We start from the raw sequence: 22,087 nt of genomic DNA on the forward strand, positions 1-22,087 counted from the left end.
GAGGTCAATACCCTTTGTGCCACCCCATGACCTGCCACACTTAACCTTGTGCAGAGCACATGGTCTCATCTTTTGTCCCTAGTTTTTCTTCATCCTGCTGAAATAAACCTCTCTGGAAGTGACCACACAAAAAGCCCTCCTGCCTCTCTTCACTGAGCTAGCCATGGTGAGTGTGGGGTGGGTAGACTTGACTGCCTTGCCTGAATGGTCACCCAAGTGGCCTCTCCACAGGAGATGCTTATTGGGGAATAAAATACAGGTAGCAGCACCACCAGCTAAACCCCACGGTGCTGCAGTGCAGGGACAGGAGCTCCCTTGACTTGCCTTCTGTCTCATCTGTCCAGGCCAAGTGCAGCTTTTTGTCCATGCAACCAGAAAAGACCCTCCTTCTCTGCAGTCAGACTGGGGTGATTTTTGGATCATGCTGGATACACAGACTGCACTAGAAACAGTATGGCTTTTACTAAGCACGTACCAGCCTCTACGTGCACGTTTAACACAGAAATAAAACCCAAGTGTCTGATGAAATGCACTGAAATAATCTCCCACCACGTTCAAGATGCACAGGAGGGGGAGGAACTCCTCCCACAGATCCAGGCACTTGAGGAAAGAACCCTGCAGAGCTCAGTTCCGAGATGCAAGATGTGGCTTCCCTCACTGCTCTGAAGTTCCTTATCTTCTGACTCTTCTTGGCATGAAGCTGAGAAGTTCCCTGTAGCAACAGGCTGTGAAAACACTCTGATCTGAGGCAAACAGATCCAACATTCTTTCTTCTATTCTTTCCCCTTCTCACAGCAGAGGACGTATCTTGGGGAAAATGCAGGGTGGCCTGGCAGCAGCAGGAAGGACACTAGGAGTGAAATCTGCCAATATTACTCACTTTTTCTCTCTAAGTTCATCTTCATTAACTCTTCAAATATTCCTCTTTTCCCTGTGGTAAATATCTGGCTTCAGTCCCTGACATTGCCAGCTACAATGTTCAAATGGATGTCTTCTTTCCTATCATTTTCAGAATAGCAGGTACACACAGGATCTCCCATTGACTAGAAATACAGGGCAAAAAAGACTGGGCAGAGATGTTAGTGCTCAGCACTGGTGCTAATCAGTAGCACACAGCTCTTGGAGCTGGGGATCCAGCTGGGGATCCCAGCTGTGTGGGATCCTGTCTTTTGTGATGTTCAGTAATGCTCTGTGTTCAAGCATTAGGTATTGTCCTACACAATCCTTTCAATATTAGCTCAAAACAACTCATTCAACAGCTCTGTGCCTTCCAACTGGAGTGAAGAAGCTGAAGAACAAATATTATGTATGCCTGAGTGCTGAGAAGAGGCCTCTTCCTTTCTCACCCATCGTCCTGATCCTTCAGTACAGAACAAAGCTGCTCTGCCGTGGATGTGTCAATACAACCATTTCCATGACAACAGCCTAGGATGTGCCAAATATAGACATTTGACTTCAACAAACAGAGAAGGAAGAGACACATGACTAGAGGGTGTTCTGCTGCACTGCATTCAAACCCAATTCCTTCCTGATGGCTGTGGGTAAACACTCAGAGAATTAACAGGGGTCCTTTGGGATAGCAGTGCTCTCAATCTCATTTCTGCCCTCCGTGCTCTCTCCTGCTGCAGAAGGCAGGGAACCAGCTGCCTGGCTTCACCCTCAGGTCTCCAACACAGAGCCCAACAGCTGAGCTGTTCTTCATCATTAACTGCTGATGAAGAAAGGTTTAAATTTTGTTTCCCACCCTCATTTTTAATGAGCTGAGCTTCATACGCTCATTTTATTTCACCAGCTCTGCTTTAAAGACAGAAGACTGCCATAAACAAAGACAACTTAAGTCACCTCAGAAGGTTTCAGCAGCATTTCTCTCCTCCTAGCCAAGCGAGGTTCACACAGCAGGGAGGACTCCTGTAGAACACTGCAAGCAGCTTCTCTCCCTGCAGAAACCCCATCAGGGTGCAGAACATGACCTGAGGTCCTTCTGTCAGCTGCTGCCTTACCACAGAATCATCACAGAATGGGGTGGGATGGAACAGACCTCAAAGCTCCCCCAGATTCAACCTCCTGCCATGGGCAGGGATGCCAGCAGTTAGGTCAGGCTGCCCAGGACCCTGTCCAGCCTGGCCTAGGACACAGTCCATGTAATAAGACAAAACCTCGCTCTTCTTGCTGCACTGTGACTCCATTCCAGCACAATGATGATCTAGAACCACAGTGTGTGAACTGCCCAGCATTTTAACATGAATCTATTTAAAAGAGTGAATTAGTGAAAGACCCACTAAAACACTTCCAGCACAGGGCTCTGAGATCCTGAATCAGAGCTATGTAGGGAGCAGGAAATTCCAACCTGCAGCAGAGTTCAAACTCTTTCTGTGGCCCTTGTAAGGTACTTGACATTTAAAACAGTGAATTAGTGAAAGACCCTAAAAGACACTAAAACACTTCCAGCACAGGGCTGTGAGATCCTGAATCAGAGCTATGTAGGGAGCAGGAAATTCCAACCTGCAGCAGAGTTCAAACTCTTTCTGTGGCCCTTGTAAGGTACTTGAAGCAATGTTTTGGTCTATGGCCCAGCTCTGTTTGCCTTTTGATTATCTTACAGACAGCACTTAGCAACCCACACAACCCCCATGTATTTAGGTTTTATAGGACAGGAGAACAGAGCAGGAATGTAGATAATGTGCCTGCCTGCCACAGAGAGCACACAGAGCGAGTGACTGCCAAAATCCCTTTCCTGACAGCATTTCTATCTATTCCAGAGTCTGTGTCAAGGAACTCCCAAAGTTTTGCTGCCTCAGGTGCTTTGTCAAGAAGAAAGTAGTTGAGATCAGTGTTTCCAAGAGAAAGCCCTGTTTTAATGGCAATGCTTTAAACTGTCCAAGGAAATTGTTAGATAAGAACTCTTTGAGCACAACAGGCTGAGCAATGAGAAAAGATATTCACAACCAAGGGATGTTGTGTTTAAATGAGGTTATCCAGGGACTTTACTCACAAGGGCTCATTCTAACAAGCACAATGGCCTCTCACAGAGAATTCAGGGATTAATAATTAGAGTATTGCAGCACAAAACTGTAGGCTGTTGTGCCCAATATGGCAGGTCCCTTCTGTGCTATGACTTGTTAGTTATGGAGTGCTATAAATAGTGGGACTGAATGAGTCTGTACACAGTGCAGAAACCACATACAAGGCTTGATAGAAGAGCACACAGTGCTTCAGTGCTTTCTAAGGATCCTTCAGACAAGGCTCCACCTTTGCATAAACTATTTGTACAACCAGATCCCTCCCACACGTGCACCAAAGTCTGGCCTGACATATGCCTGAGGCCATGGTCCAGCTGGTATCTGACATTACTCTCAGAAAAACAAAAGCAGCACTGATCAGAGGCTCACACCCCACGTCCCACTGGCAAGTTCGCAAGTGCAGAAACATGCAGCAGAGGCTACAAAACCCCACCACAAACACAAAATATCCCACACCATGCAATTCATACCCTAAAATAATTAAATGCTGTTTCAGAGATTTAGGCACTAAACACTGTCTGTACAGGCACTAATGAACCTTTAGCTACAACATCTGCTGCAACCAAGCAACTCTGACCTGTCTTGGCTTCTCAAAGCTTCCTCTCCTGCTATGTGCTCAGCTGTTCAATAGGAAGCAACTTGTGAATCCTGCAATGATCCAGCTGTCAGCAAACCCTCGGGATTAAGGCAGGGAAAATTTGCCTCTGCTTTGTGTTTTCAGAAAATTTAATTTCCCTACCTGCCTTGCCAAAGAAAGCACTTGACAGATAAAGCTTCAGATGTGATACCAGCTGATCATTAAGGTGGTTAGGAGTCCAGAAAATACACCACATAAACTCAGCCAGGACTCCAGTGCAAATGAGACTGCAAGGAACATATTGCTGTTCCTGGAGTGGGTCCAGCTAGAGGTCAGGTGTGTTTAAGGCACTGGAGCACTTGACATACAGAGAGGCTGAGAGAGCTTGGGCTCTTCAGCCTGGGGAAGAAAAGGCTCAATGTAACTCATGAGGGAGGTGTAGAAGACATAGTTAGACTCTGATCTGGTGGCCAGCAAAAGGACAAGAAGAAATAGATATAAACTGAAGTACAGTAGATTCTATTCCAATATAAACTTTTTTTACACTAAAGTTAGCCACAGCCTGAAAGAGGCTGCAGAGTCTCCATTCCTGGATATATTCAAACTTGATTGCTCATGCAGGTCACTCTGGTGAGAGCATTGGAGTAGGACTAGACAGCCAGGAGTGCCTAAAGCATTCCGAGATTCAGGCTGCTTAGAAGCCCTCAAGCAAAACCAGAAACTTCTACAGCAGGTAAAACTTTCAGGATTAGCCCACAGCAGAGGATGCTTCAGCTCTCCAGGACTCTGGAAATTCAAATATGATTTAAAGAAAATCAGTGTCAATCATGCAATTCCGCTTCCTTGCAAAGTAGAGCCATGCAGGGGGAAACTTCCATCCTCCCCGCTGCCTGATCAGAGAAGAAAAGGATCAATGCTCCAGCCAGCACAGCAAACCACACAAACCAAGGTACCGTTAAAAATATTTGTCACAAGTTTGGGAAGTAACAGAACGAAGTTATTCCTGCTCTCATCTGCTTCCAGTTTGCACCTAGCCAAGACTCACCTTTCTCTGAGCACTCAGGAGTTGCTGTACTGCCCCTTCTTTGCTCAGAAAGATAAAGGAATTGGGTCACAGTCAGCTGTAAAGTTAAAGCACTGATGCCACTACAAGTCAGTGAACACCTCAAGTGTAAAGCAGAAGATTGGGTGCCTGGTCCTCTGACAAGTGGGCAGAATGGTTCTCCTCTTCCCTATACTCCCCAAAAAATCATAAATCATCCTCTGTTTTTCTTATTACTACTGGAAAAGTTTTTGCACTCAAGGTGTCTTTTTCAAAAATGAAAACTGAAAGAAAGAAAGGTAGCACCTGAGAGAAAGACAGAATCCCAGGTTGCAGGTCCCACCTTTATTCTGAGAAAACCCCATGTATTTGGCCAAGCAGCCTTTCAGGACTTGGATGCAGCAGTGCTCACACTCATCTACATTTGTGATTTCAGAGACATCAAGAATGATTCAGATGAGTCAAGACTAATGACCTGGCCATAATTAATTCAGTGTATTTTTAAATAATTCTGTTCAAGTGTCAAGTCACAGGCTTGAAACACTGTGACATTTCTTTGTTTTACTCTTAGAAGTACTTTTTTTTCCTTCTGAAAGCCAAGTTCTCCAGATGAGAGGAGTTATCTGGATTAGACAATCACAAGTGGCTGCCTAAAAGATGCATAGGCTGTCCTACATACTATTACTATGGAGATTTCCTCCAGTGCCTCAAAGATGATGGCCAAGTGGCATTTGGGGGCCAAGCAGAAGTCCCAGCTATGCAGTGTGTGCTTTCCAGTGAGCCAGAAAAAGCAGCATGAACACAGGTGAGCATTATACCACCAACTGTGACTATAGATTCACAGAAGAAAACTTGACCAGCCCCCAGAATTCAGCCTGTGCAGAGAACTGACAGTAAGACAGCATGAAATAGGACTGCCAGGCCCTAGATCTATGACAGCATAGAGATCATGGTGAAGCTCAGAACTGGGACCAAAAATAGCCCAAATTAAATTATTTTGTGCTCTCCAAAGAGAAATGGCATATCCAATCAACAAGTTTCAGTAGAGATGGGTTCTGCATATTTTTAATTTATTCAGGCTTTTAAGGCTGATAAGAATGCCACATTTCAAATTGATCCAAATCCACTGTTTTGGGGGTATTAGTAACGCAGTGTTTTCATAATAAACTCTCTTAAAAGGTTTATTGTCAAAGCTTCTTTCAGGCATGCAGAGTAGGTTTTTGCCCTGAGCAGGATGTACCATCAGTGACCTCGAGCTGACATGCAGCCCTGCTCAGGGAGAGGGCCTTGAGAGAGTCAGCAGGAGCTGAGCCAACCCAGCTTCAAACACCAGCTCCAGCATCCAGACTGATATTCTCTTATCCAGGTCACTCTGTATTGCCAGAAACTGTGACAGTTTGAAGCCAGCCACTCAGCAGGATCTGCACAGGAGCCCCACGAGCAGCTTGCCTGCTGTAGGGCTGGGAACAGCCCAGTGCTCACTCTGGGATTGTTCACCTGCCTGCAGCCCCCTGCTGTCACCTCCCAGCTGGGACCCACTCACCCTGAACACTGCAGGAGGGTATTTTTTGGACAAAGTCTGACCTGGCCACTTGAGCACACAGGGCTGCTGGCTCGTGTGATTCTCCAGAGCTGCACTGTGTCCCAGACCAGGGACAGTGTCACAGAGTGTGGTCACTTCCCTTGATGCCTTTAGGAGCTGGAGCAGAGGCTGGATGGAGTGCAGAGCAATAAAATGCTTCAATAAATAAAGTGCTTCAATAAATAAAGATTTATTGAAGTGCCTTCAGAGGCCACACCCTGGCAGCAGCAGAGCCCCAGTCCTGGCTCTGCCCAGGGGCTCCAAGAAAAGGACAGCTTGGTCACAGATCTCACATTTTTATAGGCTTTAGTCCATTGGCATATAGGAGTTAACTGTCCAATTAACAGCTTCAAATGATGAAGTTCCATCCTCCTTGCTTGCTTGCCCACCCTCCTCCTTTCACGTTCATGCTTTGGGCCTGAAGTTTGAGGAGATTGTCCTTGAGTCTCCAGCTGGAATAGGATTGTTTTGTCTCCACCACCCTATGGTAGATCCCAGTGACACTTAATATAAAGCTAAAAGCTGCACACCAAAACAGAACAGACAAATCTGAACCCCAAGGTATCACCCTGAGGGCCAGCAAGGGAAGTCACAGCACAAGAGCAGCTCCAGCAGCCCTTGGGCTCAGCGGGTGAGACTGACTCTCACTGCCTGCTGCACCTCCCTGCTGCAGCTGAGCCTTGAGCTCCCAAATAGCTCAGGTTGGCTTTGTTTAGATTCAGTAATTATGCAGGCAGCTTCTCCTCCTTTGAACTCCTATGTGCCTTGGCATTTGTAAAGATCCTGCAACAGGGAATAGAATAATGTTATAGGGAGAAGAATAATGTTAATGACAGCTCCAAGGACAGGGAGCTGTAGCCAGTAAGGGCACAGGCCTTGCTTGTGGTTTCCTTTGCCTCTTAGAACACTCCTTGAAAACTCCTAGAAAACTCCTGAACTGCAGTTTCCCAATGCCAAGTCTGTCTTTTCACATTTACACCCTGGTAGTGATTGTGGTTCACAAAGAGCTGAGGGATTCTCACACCTGGCCTGGAAAGGTTCCATTGGCCAAGGGAGAGCAGAGTAAATCCTACCCATTCCAGCAGATCATTTTGTGCTAACACTGGTTCTCCTAGCTGACTGCCTTTTCCTGCATTTTTATGGACACTTCAATTTAAAAAAAAAGAAAATACCCTAATTCAAGACTACCTCATGGAAACTACTTCCATTAGCCAAAAGGGAAACTCCTGCAATTTCACTGCCACATAGAAATAAATCTCTGCCAGCTGTTTTGAAAACATCATTAGTCTTATGTTCCTTTATTCTCAACATGAAGCATTCCAATGCCGTTATAATGATTCTTTTTTAAAATAAAATAATTTTTTTAAAAAAATTAAAGTTCTGCATTTACCTCATGTTCCTGACACAAAAACTTCTTTTACAAGCTATTTTATAAATACTTACATGTAATTTACCTTCCAAAGCAAGAGGATGGAACCACATACCTTAACAGTACACTTGAAATGGATTTCAAATTATTAGTCATTTATCAGATACTTTAAGAAGGGTCTTGAAAATTACCTTATCCATTGGTAAACAAAAAAAGGTACACCCCACACGCAGAAATGCTTGGTTTTGAGAAACCTTACAGAGGAATGCTCTAGATTTAACTAATGAATAACCTTGTGTGTTTGTATATGTATATATTTATATTTGTGCATATGTATATATATATATATATACACACACACACACTTCCACTCAAACGTGAGGTAAAATATAATTCAACAGAGTAAGAACAAGGATAATATTCAAAATAATTGTGTACTCAGCTGCCTTTAGCACTTGATTTCCCTCCTATTCTATGACCACTTGCCAGCCTTCACCCTGCTGGAGGCCACAGAATGCAGGAATCAGCTGCACATGAGGTGATGCATTAGAGCATCCATAAGCACTCCCTGGGATACAGCACAACTTCAAAATGGCTCAATTACTCCAGCAAAGCAATTACTCTGTACTCCATGGCAAAAAGAAAAGAAAAAAATAAAGGTTTATTTGAGCTTTTATGAGCCAACATCATAGTCCAGAGAATCTCTCACTCCTTGACTAGCAGGGACTGAGAATAAGAGCAGCAAAGCTCTCTACCTGTTTAGGCAAATACACCCCGAGGGATATTTGCAGTAAGAGCTGCCAAGACTTGGATGTTCACACAATGTAATCCAAGACAGTTAACCAGGTGCAAACCATGTTCCTATCAGCTTACACCCAGGCTACTGTCTCGCTTTCATGTGCAGAGACACACTTTTAGGAGCATCTTTTTGAGAATGGTACAGCCACTGAAGGCACCCAGTATCCAAGAAGAAAACTCATCTTGAGATTTTGGGCCTGCTCAGGCCAATGTCCTGTGCAGTCCAGCACACTCAGCTCATCCTTGGCACTTTTAAGCAAATCACTGAACTAGTTAGTTGGTTTAACAAACACCAGGCCATAAAAGGATTGTGAGATGAGACAGGATTCTAATTAAATTAGAAACCTCCACAGATAATTACTGACACTCAGAAGAGGGCTATATTTCTCTAATCCTTCAAAGACACTTCTCATGATCCAGAAGAACTGGAGAACAAGACCTTAGTAGGGAATAAGCTTAGTTACAGACAAGCTTAGTCATTTAAAGGCCATATCCCAATGGCAAAGGACAGGGAGGATTGTCCCCTACATTGTTTAACTTAACTAATTGCTAAGCAGCCATGGCAAAGCTGCATCCTGTGTAGGCAACAACTACACATTCTCTGTGACCACTGGGCATAGACACTATTTACCAGCACGTGCTTTAATCTATTTTTGCTGGGTTTTTTACCTACATGAACTAGACCCAGATATTGCAAATGAAAAGGTAGGATCAAGTTTCTACCAGGTTTGAGTGTCTACCTAAAGGTAGAGAAGAAAGGAAGGTCAAGTAAGCTTCATGGCACCATTTCATTCCCCGTTTCTCTTGGACCCTTTTGTCTTCCTGCTGCAAGAGCTGTGATGCTGACAGTACTGAAATCAGGGTGGCTTAAAGCTGTTTCACATCCATGCAGAGAAATAACAGCAATTGAAGCTGGGATATATCCCAGAGAAGTGGTGGTTTGAAAGACTTCTCTAAAGGTAACTGAATCTTTGAGAAAATACAGCCTTAGAAGTTGCCATATTCCTCAGCAAAGGGAATAGTGATCACAACCTAAATGTTCTTCATGGGAGTTGTTTTGAGGGCAGAGAAGGCAAAGGATGAAGATGGTGTACCTGTGACACCTGGGGAAGTATCACAGGCAGCATTTCAAAGATTTAGCTTTCCCTGCTGCAAACACAGCATCAGCAAAGATGGGAATATTTATTTCTGATAGTCACAGGTGCTAATCTGTGCCTCACGGGGACATGAGAATAAGCATTTACTCCTCTTGAAACAACACAAACAAATCTCAAGGGAAAATCAACTAGAACCACCCCCAATACATTAACATGCAATTAGAACTCCAAAGTAGCTGAACTTACAAAATCTGGTTCTGCTGCAAACAGAGGTACAGAAACATTATTAGACTTCCTACCTATATTAACACTATTTTCATTCCCTTTAATGAAAAAGCATGATGCTACAGGATACTCTTCACTGAAAAAAAACCCATTTAGTAAGTGTACTAAATGTGTTAGGTGGCCAAGTTTACACACATTTAGCATTGACTGAGATTCCCTTTACTGGAATGAACTCAACTACTTACTAATATAGATGCCCTCACTATTTGAATGTGATGCCAAGTCACAGTTCAGCAACACTCAACACTATTTGGAAGATGTATTTTCAATTAAGAAATATTTACTTAAGCTTTAGGGCAGCTCACTAGCTCATCCAAGAGATGTGCATCTTGTAATTCTTCCTCAAAAGTTCAGGATTGCCCTTAGGTTTAACCTTCTCATACCAGTCACCACTACAAATTAATCTACACAGAGAAAAAAAAAGCCCAGTGAATTTAGCATGGATTATTGTTTGTTTGTTCTTAAATCCATCGAATATTTGTTCAGAAGATGAGTGGGAGTTATTCTGGCAGGTGACAGGGGATATATGAGGGAACACACAGGACATGTTAGAGTGCAAGCAATGAATCCAGCTGAAATATCCTAGCTCAGGATTTGCCAAGGCAATGGTGCAACACAACCTGCAGATGCTGCACTGGATGCTCTGAGGCACCCACTTTTTTTCCTCCCTGTTTGCCTTTTGATGCATTCTGAAGCAATTTGAACCTTAAATCAATCTCCCCTTGTATGACCTCTAACTCTTGCTGAGTGACCCTAGAGAAAGAAGGATCAGTGGAATTATGCACTGCAGTCCATGCACACAGCTGAAGACATCAGTACCAAAAAGACAGGGCTAGGGGAAGAAAAAGGAAAAAGAAAAGGTTCAAAAGAAAATCTCTTGCCAAACAAGAACGACGCAAAGCATTCGCCACAGCTCTATTACTGGCTCTCCCATCAGCCACAACAATGAAATGAATGACTTGGAAAAAACCTTCCTAAAAAACCCACAATTTTCTTTTTAAGCTCTGAATGAAGAAAAAAAAAACCTCCACACCCACGTTTCATGTTTTCTAGTTTGTTTAAAGGCCATATTCCCAAGGGCAGTAGATGAGCATATCTGCATATTAGGAGCCACAAATCTGTGCAGAGGCGCACTGAAGTGGAGCCTGTACAATTAAATTGCTACATATGCACAAATGCACTGAGGATCCCAGGGAAACTATGGCAACCACTAGTCCTCCAGGTTGTGATTCTCCCTTTGTCCCTACCTTTCTTTGCTCTTCCAGCCCTTCCCAACTTGGACAAGAAAAAGAATAAACAGAAGTGTTAATGAGGTCGGGATTGGACCTGCAACAAAGGAGCTGGAAAGGCAAAGAGAGCTGCTCACAGACTTGAATCTGGAAATATTCTAAAGGAAAAACTTTTCAGTGGAGATGTACAACAGTGATGAATGGGATACAGGCAGCCCTGGGGTACAAAGTCCTGCCTAGGAAACCAGGGCTAGAGCACCCAGAGTGCCACTGGCTGGAGCAATGGCACAAGTGACTTTAATCTGGATGCCTTACGGGGTTTTGGCCAGCTGAGATAGTTACAGCCCCATTTTCAGAATTGCTGAGCCACCCCAACTCCAGTCCTTTTCTCACAGGAGACCTGCACCGGACTTGGACACTGCTCGTAAGTATTTAAAAATAGCAAGAATACTGTCCAAGTGTCAAATATATCTTTTTATCTATCCTGAATCATGCTTTGAAAGTCTTTTGGGCCCTCTATGAGGGTTACTGATGCTTGCAAAGTCCTCTGGCATCCTCAAATGGAGAGCCTGGTAGAAGAGTAAAGCATTCCTTATTTTCATTTTATTTATTTCATTCCATATTTTCATGTTTATATTTAGCTTCAGGGAGAAGGACCTTCTCGTGAAAGGTAGTGTTTATTGACATTTAGACCAGAAATGCCACTGATACTAAAAAACAGTAGATTTTTTTTTCACTTCCTACAAGCCTGAACCATGGGGTTTTTTGCATTGTATTTCAAGCAGCATTTCAAGCAGCTTGAAATACATTTCATTGTATTTCAAGCAGCACAGAAGTTTATGCTGTAACTGTCACATTTAGCTTCCCCTCTTGATCAATATATTACAACAAGGTCAAACCCAAACTAAAAGGAATTGTATACTTCATTACTGACTGCAGAGGAAGATAAACCAAAGACAGTTTTTGCTCCTGTGAACCTCAGAAAACTGTCTTTTCTACACAGGGGATGTGAATTTGTATTTCTGAAATCACACACTGTCAAACGTATGCATACATAAACACACATCTCTGTCTCTTCACCTCCTTGGAATCTAAATTATCTACAAGAAAAACTCCAATGGATACATTCCAATCGTACCTCCCACCTTCTTTTCACCTCCACATTTCAGTCATTTAAATCTGGCTTATTTCTACTCTTCCCCGAAGTCTTAGACGGCAACAGACTCAGTATAAAGATCCCTACAGAAAAGGTGATGTACACACTGGGGAAAAAAGCAAAACCCTCTCTGCCAAGTCCACCTATGCAGCCTTAAGGACATGCAGGATCCCTTTCAAACAGAGAAAGGGACTGACTCATCCCTCAGACCTCTTTTAATGCAATGTTGGGCACTTCATAGTGTTTCCATACAGTCTGTACCCTTTTTCCCCCCCTAACTCCTTGATGTATCACATGGAAAGAGGCTGGAGGCTGCCTGCTCCTCTGAGGAGAGGACATTGCCACACATTTAAGTTGCTGCTTCTCTCATGCACTGCCAGCTGCTACTGCTCCTGCTGGGTTTTTTTCTTGGGTTTTCTGTTTGGGTTTTTTTGGTTGGTTTAAACAATGTATTAAATTTTACCATTCAAAAATGTTACTCAGAACAAGTTTTAAAGAAATCCTGCCTCACTCCTCAAACAGGCAACTGACGTTGGTGGAGAGGAGCAGTTCTACCACAACTTCCTAACTTTAAGCCAAAGAAGAATTCTGACAGAGAAGAATCAAAACAAAATAAATTAAATAAATTCTCCCTAGCGATCTATTTCTCTCAAAGTTGAATCCTAATTCTGACCTGAATTGTGTTAGTAGATAGAGACAAACTGCTCAGAAAACTTTTGCACATGAGAAGACACCTACCACACAGGCAGGAAGGAGTCTGAAATGCAGTATCTGCTTTTATTATTGTATTTATATATCAATACTGTAATTATGAAACTTAATTTGGTTTCTCCCTGTCCTCAGTCTGTCTCCATACCATTTTCTGTTCCATTTCTTCACATCTCTATATTTCCTGCTAAATGCATGTAGCATCCACAAAATGACACCACGCCTCACAGCCTTGGGAGCAAGACTATTGTGGAAATGAAAGAGCATTTAGAAAAACAGACTTAATGCCAGAGCCTGCTTTTTGCCATCAACCTCACTTCTTTTGTATCACTGTGCACCATTTGTTTCAAGTGACCTGATTAAGCCCAAGCATGCTTCCAGGGAGGGCAGCTGACAGCAAACCCTGTGACACAGAGGGGATGGAGCCACTGCTGCAACCCCACACAACTCTGAGCAGAGTTTGCAGAAAGACCCAGTGCCAGACGTACCTCATGCCAATATCAGAGCATGCTGGGGTTAACTTGCACTCCCAGTTACAAGAGAAAACAGCCAGCAAATGCTACTGAGAATGCAAAAGCACATCGTCTTGCACTTGCAGCCCAGGTCTTTCCCCAAAGAGCACCAATGGCTTGATCTCACCCTCAGCTTTTTTTCCTGTCCCTGGACTCTCAGGTTGTACTGTAGGTGGTTGGTGCTTTTGGCCACCTAGAAGGTGAGGTATGCAGGGTGGAAAGTCAGGGAGACTGGCCACCCTGCTGTAGCCCTTTCCTGTATGGTTGTGCAGTTACTCACACTTCAGCAGAGACTCCAGAGCTGCAATGGAGATTTTATTAAACAGCTCTGGATCTACAGTAGCAGATGGAATGATAAAACCTTTCAATAATTAAAAGTACACACAGCTAAAGCAGATTACACAGAACTGCACCCTGAATTCTTCCCAAGCCTTGATTCTAGCTGGTAGCACTGGGTATTCTTACTAAGGAAATGGCAGTCACTGGTGGCCTTGAAGGCACTTGTCTGAATTTATCTAAGAGAGGAACTAATTTACTGCAGCTCTATTAAAAATCTCTCTAAACAGCAACAGCTGAACAGCTCAGCAGTCATTGGCCATTAACATCATTGCCAGGATCCTTTGCTAGGATCAGCTGGGAATGAGAAACCTTCTTTACTATGCTTGCAGTTCAAACATTCAAACCCTAAAGAGGCACATCAGTAACTAAAAACCAGAATGCCAGATCCAGGCAGGCTGAGCCAGAACAGGTCCAGGCTACATGAACATGCCTCGAAAATCTCTGGTTCAGAAAGACATTAAATAATGGATGGGAAAGCAAAAACTGAACTTGAGCAGCTGGCTCAGGGACCTGCCTTTCCCTCCTTCAGAGCACAGCAGTGCAACCCTACCTAGCTCTCATCTGCTGCACAGCACTCGCCTGGGCATTTTCCAGAGGCAGTGATAATCTCTCCACTGGAATTTACAGAGAAATATCAACTCTAATGTTCAGCTCTATATGATTAAGCCGAAATGAGAAATGTTCCAATAGCTTTAATCAGGTAGAAGCCTACACACTGTTTCCAAAGCCATTAAAAACCTATTTCTTCCCTCCTGACTTAAGAAGTCTATTAAGGATCTGTGTTGTTTTGGTTCAGGTTTAAGTCTGCAGAGGGTATAGCCAGCAAATAGCGAATGCTTTGGTTATCTCTCTGGACTAAGATACTGCATTTCCAAATTATATACTTTTGTCAAAAGGTTTGGTTTCTCAAGGTCAGTGCAATATCATAGAGCAGCTAAAAAAATAAATAGAAAAAGGAAGGAAAGAGCCCCTTACCTGTGGCAGAGTGCAGACTCTCCAAGCTCCAGTACCTGGACAGGACGCCTCTCATGCCACCACCACCACACACCACCCCGCTGCTGTCTGAATCCGAGCCCGGCGAGAGCCCGGAGCTGCCACTGCTGCTGCAGTTCTCGGCACTGTGTGCCCCGCTGGACTCGCTGGGGCACTGCTGGGTCCTCATGCAGGCGGGTGACAGGGGGAGCCGGGGGCTCTGCGGGGCTGCGGGAGGGCTCGGGCAGCGCTCTGCGGAGCTCTGGCAGGGCAGCGGGACCTGGCAGCGCCGGCCGAGCGCTGGGCTGGATGCCGAGCCTCCGCTCCGCTCGCCTCGGAGCATCCTGACATCATAGGGGTCCGCTAAGGAGGCTCCCTCCCAGGCAGCTCCGCAGCCGCAGCTTCCAGCGGCTGATTTTTATTAAAGCCGATTGCAAGGCATTAAGGAAGCAAAGGGTGAGGCAGAGATCTCTCCTCCTAATTTAGCAGGACTGTCAGATTAAAAATAAATAAGTGGAAATGGTAGAATTTCATGCATTTTAAAAATGCCCGAGTGAGAGAGACCTTGTGTTATCTGCTTCCCCTGAGAACTCAGAAAGGATTTAACATATAAACTAATCATGTTTAGAACTGGCTGTGGCTGCTGCTATTAAAAAACTATTTTTGTAAGTACTCGGAAAAAGAATTCAAAATGAAATTAAAGCCAGAAAAACACAGATTGAGATTTGAGGAGATTGCAGCTGGGAGTTTTGAAAAAATCATATTAGCATCCACTCCCAGACTGCAGACCTGGTATGATCCCTATTTCCATGTGTAATCTTTGTAAGAGACCTCAACTGAAACAGCATCCCTGACTACCATTTACTAGAAAGTTTTATATTCTCATTACCTAACAGGAGATTCCCTATCCCTATAAAAGGATCCTGAAAAAACACCAGTTTCCTGGGAATGCAGAAATACCTGTGCACTTTAACAACAGCTTTGAGGGACCACAGAGCTTTTGTAATAAAGGACATTCCTGGGCTGCCACTCTGCTCAAAGACCTTGCAGACAGCAGATTTGTCAAACTACCAAAGTGATTTAAGAGTAGCCACATGGTTTGTACCCTGTGCAGCAGAAAAGAGTGTAAGACCAGAACTAGCTTGATTCAGTGTGGGATTACCCAGGCCAGGTGAAAGTTTAGCCAGGTGAGACTGCAAGCAGGGGTTGGACCAAAGCAAAGGAGGAGATCAGCTCCTCCAGCACATCTGGGAGAGGGACAGCGACAAAGGGAAACCCCACACTGCTCCTGTCACAGAGAGAGTGAAGGCAGCTCCAGACACCCAAAGCCAAATCCAGGAGCCAAATTTCACGCAAGAACTGAAAACACTTATTTTGCAATTTGTATGTAAGCTGGCTCATTGCAAAGTTAAATAAGACCATCACAGCTTGTTCCAATAGAGAACCCTTTGAGTTTGCCTCACTATTCAGGCAGTAGCAGAGTTATTTCAGTGCAGTAAGACTTCTGGTTTTCTGAGTATTTCCTAACAGGAAAAAAATGTCACACTCCATCACTGGAGAATATCACAAAGCACCCAATAATGCTGAACCAACTTAAATATTTCAGCTATTCTTTAAAAGAACGGTCTCTGTAGCAGTAAAAAAAAATACATTTCTAGTGATCTGTAACAAAATAATTCCCTCAAATATCTTCTGAATGAACCACAATATCTAATACTACCTAACAGAGAAATGGGAAAGTGTTCTCAATTTGACTGCAGTAGAACCACTCTTCTGCATTGATCTGGTTCTTCCAGAACTGCCTGCGTTCAAGTACAACTGGAAACTCTTCTTGATCACAATCATCAGGGGAAGGTAGATTAAAAATTAACAACAAAGACAAATGCAGCTGTTCTGTGGATTTGCTCCAAACCCTTTGAGTTTGCCTCACTATTCAGGCAGTAGCAGAGTTATTTCAGTGCAGTAAGACTTCTGGTTTTCTGAGTATTTCCTAACAGGAAAAAAATGTCACACTCCATCACTGGAGAATATCACAAAGCACCCAATAATGCTGAACCAACTTAAATATTTCAGCTATTCTTTAAAAGAACGGTCTCTGTAGCAGTAAAAAAAAATACATTTCTAGTGATCTGTAACAAAATAATTCCCTCAAATATCTTCTGAATGAACCACAATATCTAATACTACCTAACAGAGAAATGGGAAAGTGTTCTCAATTTGACTGCAGTAGAACCACTCTTCTGCATTGATCTGGTTCTTCCAGAACTGCCTGCGTTCAAGTACAACTGGAAACTCTTCTTGATCACAATCATCAGGGGAAGGTAGATTAAAAATTGACAACAAAGACAAATGCAGCTGTTCTGTGGATTTGGAGAACAAGGCATTGAGAAGAAGAAGAAGGCAATGCAGCTTCTCAGACAGCAAAGGTGCTAAAGAGAGGCTACAGTTCAGTCCTAAATATTTTTATGTATGTGTGTCTGTTGTAGGTATGCATTAGAGAGGAATTTTCTAATAGAATGGAAAGAAGAAAAATTCTTCGCAGACAAATTTTGGAAAGCAAAAATTTTGTCAGAGCTCAAAACTGCAACCCATGATAGAGGTGTTCCACCGACTACTGTTGTTGCTGTAAAATCTACATGGAGATTTTCTTCTGTGACATTAGAGAGAGAAGTTATCTAAGGTTGATGCAGCAGTAACTGAGTCCAACTAAAGATTGAGAATCTCACTGCACAGCCTGGTAAAGATAGCCAAGCTAGCCTTGGATAACCTGGTCCTAAAAATCTGCTGGACTTTTTAGCCTCTGTTGGATTCTCCTGTAATCTGGTAGCTTTGAACAGTGATTACCAAAATCATTCAGGATTTCCTAGGACCTTCTTGTTCTCTCTTTGCCCCACAGAAGGTTTTTATTGGTATGCTAAATCTTTCACCTCAGTAGCTAATACATACAATCCCACTCAACTTGCTAAGACAAATTTTCAGGAACTCAGCTACTACCAGGCCCTGCTTTTAAGACTGGATGAAGCCCTTTGAGTGAGCACATTGTCAAAGACCTCACAGGGGACAAATGTTTGTGGCTGTGGTTAAACAGAACCAGGATGGACATAGTGGGTCTAATCTTTCTGTGATTAAGAGACAAAGTGAAAAGTATACAGTAGGCAATGTGATTATTTTTTAGCCACTTAAATTCAATTATACTCCTCTAGTTAATGGGGATGGAACAGACATTTCATGCTACAGCTACCATGATACACTTCTGGGAACTTGCATACCACTTTTTTAAAGAGCTAAAATGACAAAAATGGAATAAATAACTCATTTTCTATTTTGCTGAACTACAGGACTGCTAAATATTTATAAGACATAATGAAGTCCTGTTATTGAGCTAATATTTTCCCTCTTGAACAGATTTCTCCAGTGGCTGTCAAACATCTTCACATTAACTGTTGCCAAGTGTGAGTTTAACAGCACATCTATAGCTGGGAAAAGAAGATAAAAGTTGTCCACATGATGTTGAGTAAACAAACAGTCCCTTTGCCTCTGAGAAATACTTTCCACTGCACCAGGGAGGCTGGAGGATAACTCAGTATCACTAAGTGGTCACTGTTTTCCAGACTATCCACAAAAGATTCAGCCCTTGAGAACTTGGCTTGCCTATTCTTGTTGCAGGATTTCCAAGGCCACCAGTATGTTCCTCATCAGCACACATCAGTCACAGGGAATTCATGCCTCTCTGCTTGGCACAACCAACCACAGCTCTGTGGTCTAACTCCACGGCATCTCTTGTAGATATCTGATAGAAAATTCAAAGATCTGAGGCTGTTCTAATACAACAAGACTGTGGAAAGATGCCAAAAAGATTTGGTCTGCATTTAGATAACAATTTAAAATAATACAGGTATGAGATTTGTTCTAGCACAGCTACAAACCTATCTTGTAATACACAGGTTACAGGTTCCTCCCTCTAGGAGGATATGACAAACCCTGGAGGTTTATGGTTATGTGTGTGTCCCTGTCCCAGTCCAAAAGTTTCAGAGTGTCTGAGAGGCAGACTGAGGGAAACATCTGGGAAGGGGTAACAAGCTGGCACAAGAATAGAAAATTCTCTGAGAGGCATGGACAGCAGTGAAAGCAGGGATGCCAAGAAACTCCAGTTCTCAGGCAATTACCTGTGTCTGTCTGTCACTATGTCACCTTGTGATGGCCTCCTGCTGGAAAGTCCCTAAGGAAAAGCTCTGAAATGGCAGCATCTTCCCTGAATGTTCCCTCTGCTCTGGGCCTGTGGGCTGGCAGCTCTCACACCCAGAACTGCCCATCTCCTTGGCAATCTTCAGCCTTGCTGCAGCTACATTCTCACAGCTGCAGCCACTGTCCAAACAGCTTCCCAGCAACATCCCCAATTTTAGGCAGTCTTCAGTCTATAAATAAACAAATATCAGACTCAGGAGAGATGGGGAAGGAGAAGACAGCTCTCATAGCCTAAAAGACAAACATGCTGGTGCACTGCTTTAACCCAAAGTCTTGTTATCCTGCTACTGCTCACTCCAGTACATATTAGGCCCTTCCTTCCACCCCTTTCCTGCTGCAATACCTGTGTCAAAGGTCTCCAGAGGGTGCTAAAAAGCAGAAAAGCATTCCCATACCTACTTTAGGAAGTGGCTTGCTTCCTAACCTGGCAGTAAGGAACAGACTGAATGGTACAAATGAAGACTGCAAGTACCCAGACAACCAGAAAAGGAGGAGGCTTAGGGGGACCTCATTGCAGTCAGACTTTCTCACACAGGGAAGCAGAGGGATGGACAATGATCTCTTCTCTTGACAGCTGGTGACAGGACCCAAGGGAACGGCCTCAAGTTGTGTCAGGGGAGGTTTAGGTTGGATATTAGGAAAAAGGTTTTTTTACTTTTTAGAGGGTGGTTGGGCACCAGGGCAGTGGTCCCAGCACCAAGCCAGCCAGAGCCCAAGAAGCATTTGGACAAAGCCGTCAGGCACATGGTGTGGCTCCTGGGGACTGTGACTCCTGCCAGGAGTTGGACTTGATGATCCTTTAGGGTCCCTTCCAAATCAAATCTTCTGTGAACTAAAGGGGGAAAACACTTGATATTCACCAACACCACCTGCTGAAGCGTGTGTGCAGCCAAGAAAGCTGTTCCCAACTATTCAGGTGTTGCGATATTTGAAGGGGATGGTGAAGCTGGCTGCCCTGGGGGTGCCGGGGTGTGCTGGAGGGGGTTCACCCACACCCTGCCCGCCGGGGCTCCGCTGTGCTCAGCCCAGTGCGCCCGGGGACAGCCCCATTTAGGGGCTGGGAACACAAGCCCTGTGAGGAATGGCTGAGGGAGCTGGGGGTGCTCAGCCTGGAGAGAAGGAGACTCAGAGAAGACTTTATCACTCTCTACAACTTCCTGAAGGGTAGTTGTAGTCAGGTGGGGTCGGTCTCTTTCTCCAGAGGACAGAACCAGAGGACACAATCTCAAGCTGTATCAAGGGAGATTTAGGTTGCATGTTAGGAAAAAGTTTTTCACACAAAAGATGATAAAGCTCTGCATGGTCTGCCCGGGGAGGCGGTGCAGTCACCATCCCTGGATGTGTTTAAAAACAGACTGGATGTGGCACTGGGTGCCAGGGTTTAGTTGAGGTGTTGGGGCTGGTTGGACTCGATGATCTTAAGGGTCTTTTCCAATGCATTCTGTGATTCCGCAGCGGTCAGAGCCATCTGCCGGTGCCGCACGGCTCCGCAAGGCATTGGGGAGGCACTGGGGACAGCTCCAGCCTGCCCGGCCCTGGCAGCAGGCACCAAGCAGCCAGGGCGAGGGCTCCGGCTGCGGAGGGCGCCGGGGCGAGCACAGCGGACCCAGCGGTAAAATGAAACTGCTCTGCACTCGTTCTGTTCCAGCAAAAAGCACACAGTGGGGCCCAGGAGAGCCAGGCTGTCCCCAGCTCTTGTCCCAGCCCCTGGGTAGGGGCATGACCGAGTCTGAGAGCTGCGCATGGCACCTTTTGGGCTGCGACCATCCCAGCCACCGTTTCACACTTGCAGAACTAGAGAGTCCTCTATGCTCATCCTCCATCCCTCCCAGTCTCTGAGCATTCCCTGCACAAGATGACGAGGTGCAGACTTTGGAAGTGGGAAATTTATCCATATTTTCAACATGGAAATATCTACTGGCACTGGATATTGCATAGTACTTTTATATCCACTGTCTTTTATTACTATAGACTGGGATCATTAATACAAGCAGCTGCAGCTTTGGAGTTACGAATCTTAAAATTAGATTAAATGAATTGACAATTTATTTTATATTTGTTTTACATGCCCTACAGATCTGTCAAAAACAACAGGTTTCATAAAGCTGTGCAAAAATCAAAGAGGGTGTTCTGTTGCACTACTGTTGCCTCAAGGACATAGCCAATCGTAAAACTGATCCATCAGCTTCAGAATATTACTTCAGTAACTTGCAGTTTTGTTCTCACTCACATCCTGCCACAGGCAGGACACATGTCCAGATTCATCTCCCCCAAAATGCTTCAAATGAAGCCACGTGCAGCAGCTAACAGAGATGGCTGTGGTAGAAGAACCTCTGCTTCCTCTCTCCATCAGTCTCCTTTCCCAGGAGCATGGTTTTGGTGGTGGGAAAATTATTCTGCTCGATTTCATTTGTTTTACTCAGAAATTCTTAGGTCATGGTATGAAACTCACTTGTACCTATCTCAGGAATACTGGGTGAATCACAGATGATTCAGGTTGCAGGCCCCATTTCTAGACAGCATATAAACACCTACAGCACTGCCAGCTGGTCAGTCTGCATATATTTATTTCCCCTATTCAACCCTCAGAAATTCATACATATTTTTTAACTCCCTCATGTCCCAATTGGGAACTACCATGAAATTTGTCTCAGCTGTGACTCAGAGTGTACTTCTGTGACAGCAGTGCTCAGGGATTTCAGCTGATGTCAGAGATGCACAGACAACTTGACAATGATGGGTTTCCATCTGGGATTCCCAAGGAGTAAAGACACAGCTTTTTAAATTCAGCCAGGGAGCTGGTCCTAAGCATTGGGGCAGCACCAGATGCCTGTGACAGCAAGTGATCAAAGCCCTCAATGCTGAGAGAGCAAAGGCAAGGCTCTCAACACCACAACAATAAACAGTTTCCTTATTTCCAGATCAAGCCTCATGACTCTGTGCATGAGCTGTACAAAGTGTCAGAAAACAAACCAGTTTTGCTTGACAAATACTATGACCATTCAACTCTGATGTAATTAGTACAATGTTATTGTCCCTTAATTAGGTAACGCCAGCAGGGTTTAATCGATGGTACAGAGACCTTCTGAGGCAGAAATGGCAGTTTGGCACCCAACTGTGGCTGGCTTTTCCTGGCTAGGTTCCTAACGCCAAACA

The 22,087-nt window shown here is 44.3% G+C and overlaps 1 protein-coding gene across 2 annotated transcripts in view; it reads right to left on the bottom strand.

Annotated features, from left to right (window-relative positions):
- Positions 1-22,087, bottom strand: part of ARHGEF4 (Rho guanine nucleotide exchange factor 4) — a 219,940-nt gene that overhangs the window by 90,049 nt on the left and 107,804 nt on the right. The window contains exon 1 of one of the 2 annotated variants that reach the window (XM_039728063.1): positions 14,690-15,014. The exons of the other annotated variant lie outside the window; for it this stretch is intronic. Coding sequence (XP_039583997.1) covers positions 14,690-14,876 — 187 coding nt within the window. The 5' untranslated portion in view covers positions 14,877-15,014. Of the gene's footprint in view, positions 1-14,689; positions 15,015-22,087 lie in introns of those variants that run through there. 2 annotated transcript variants of the gene reach the window in all.

The sequence above is a fragment of the Passer montanus genome, unplaced genomic scaffold (assembly GCF_014805655.1).
Source record: "Passer montanus isolate IOZ18808 unplaced genomic scaffold, ASM1480565v1 scaffold63, whole genome shotgun sequence".
Lineage (NCBI taxonomy): Eukaryota > Metazoa > Chordata > Aves > Passeriformes > Passeridae > Passer > Passer montanus.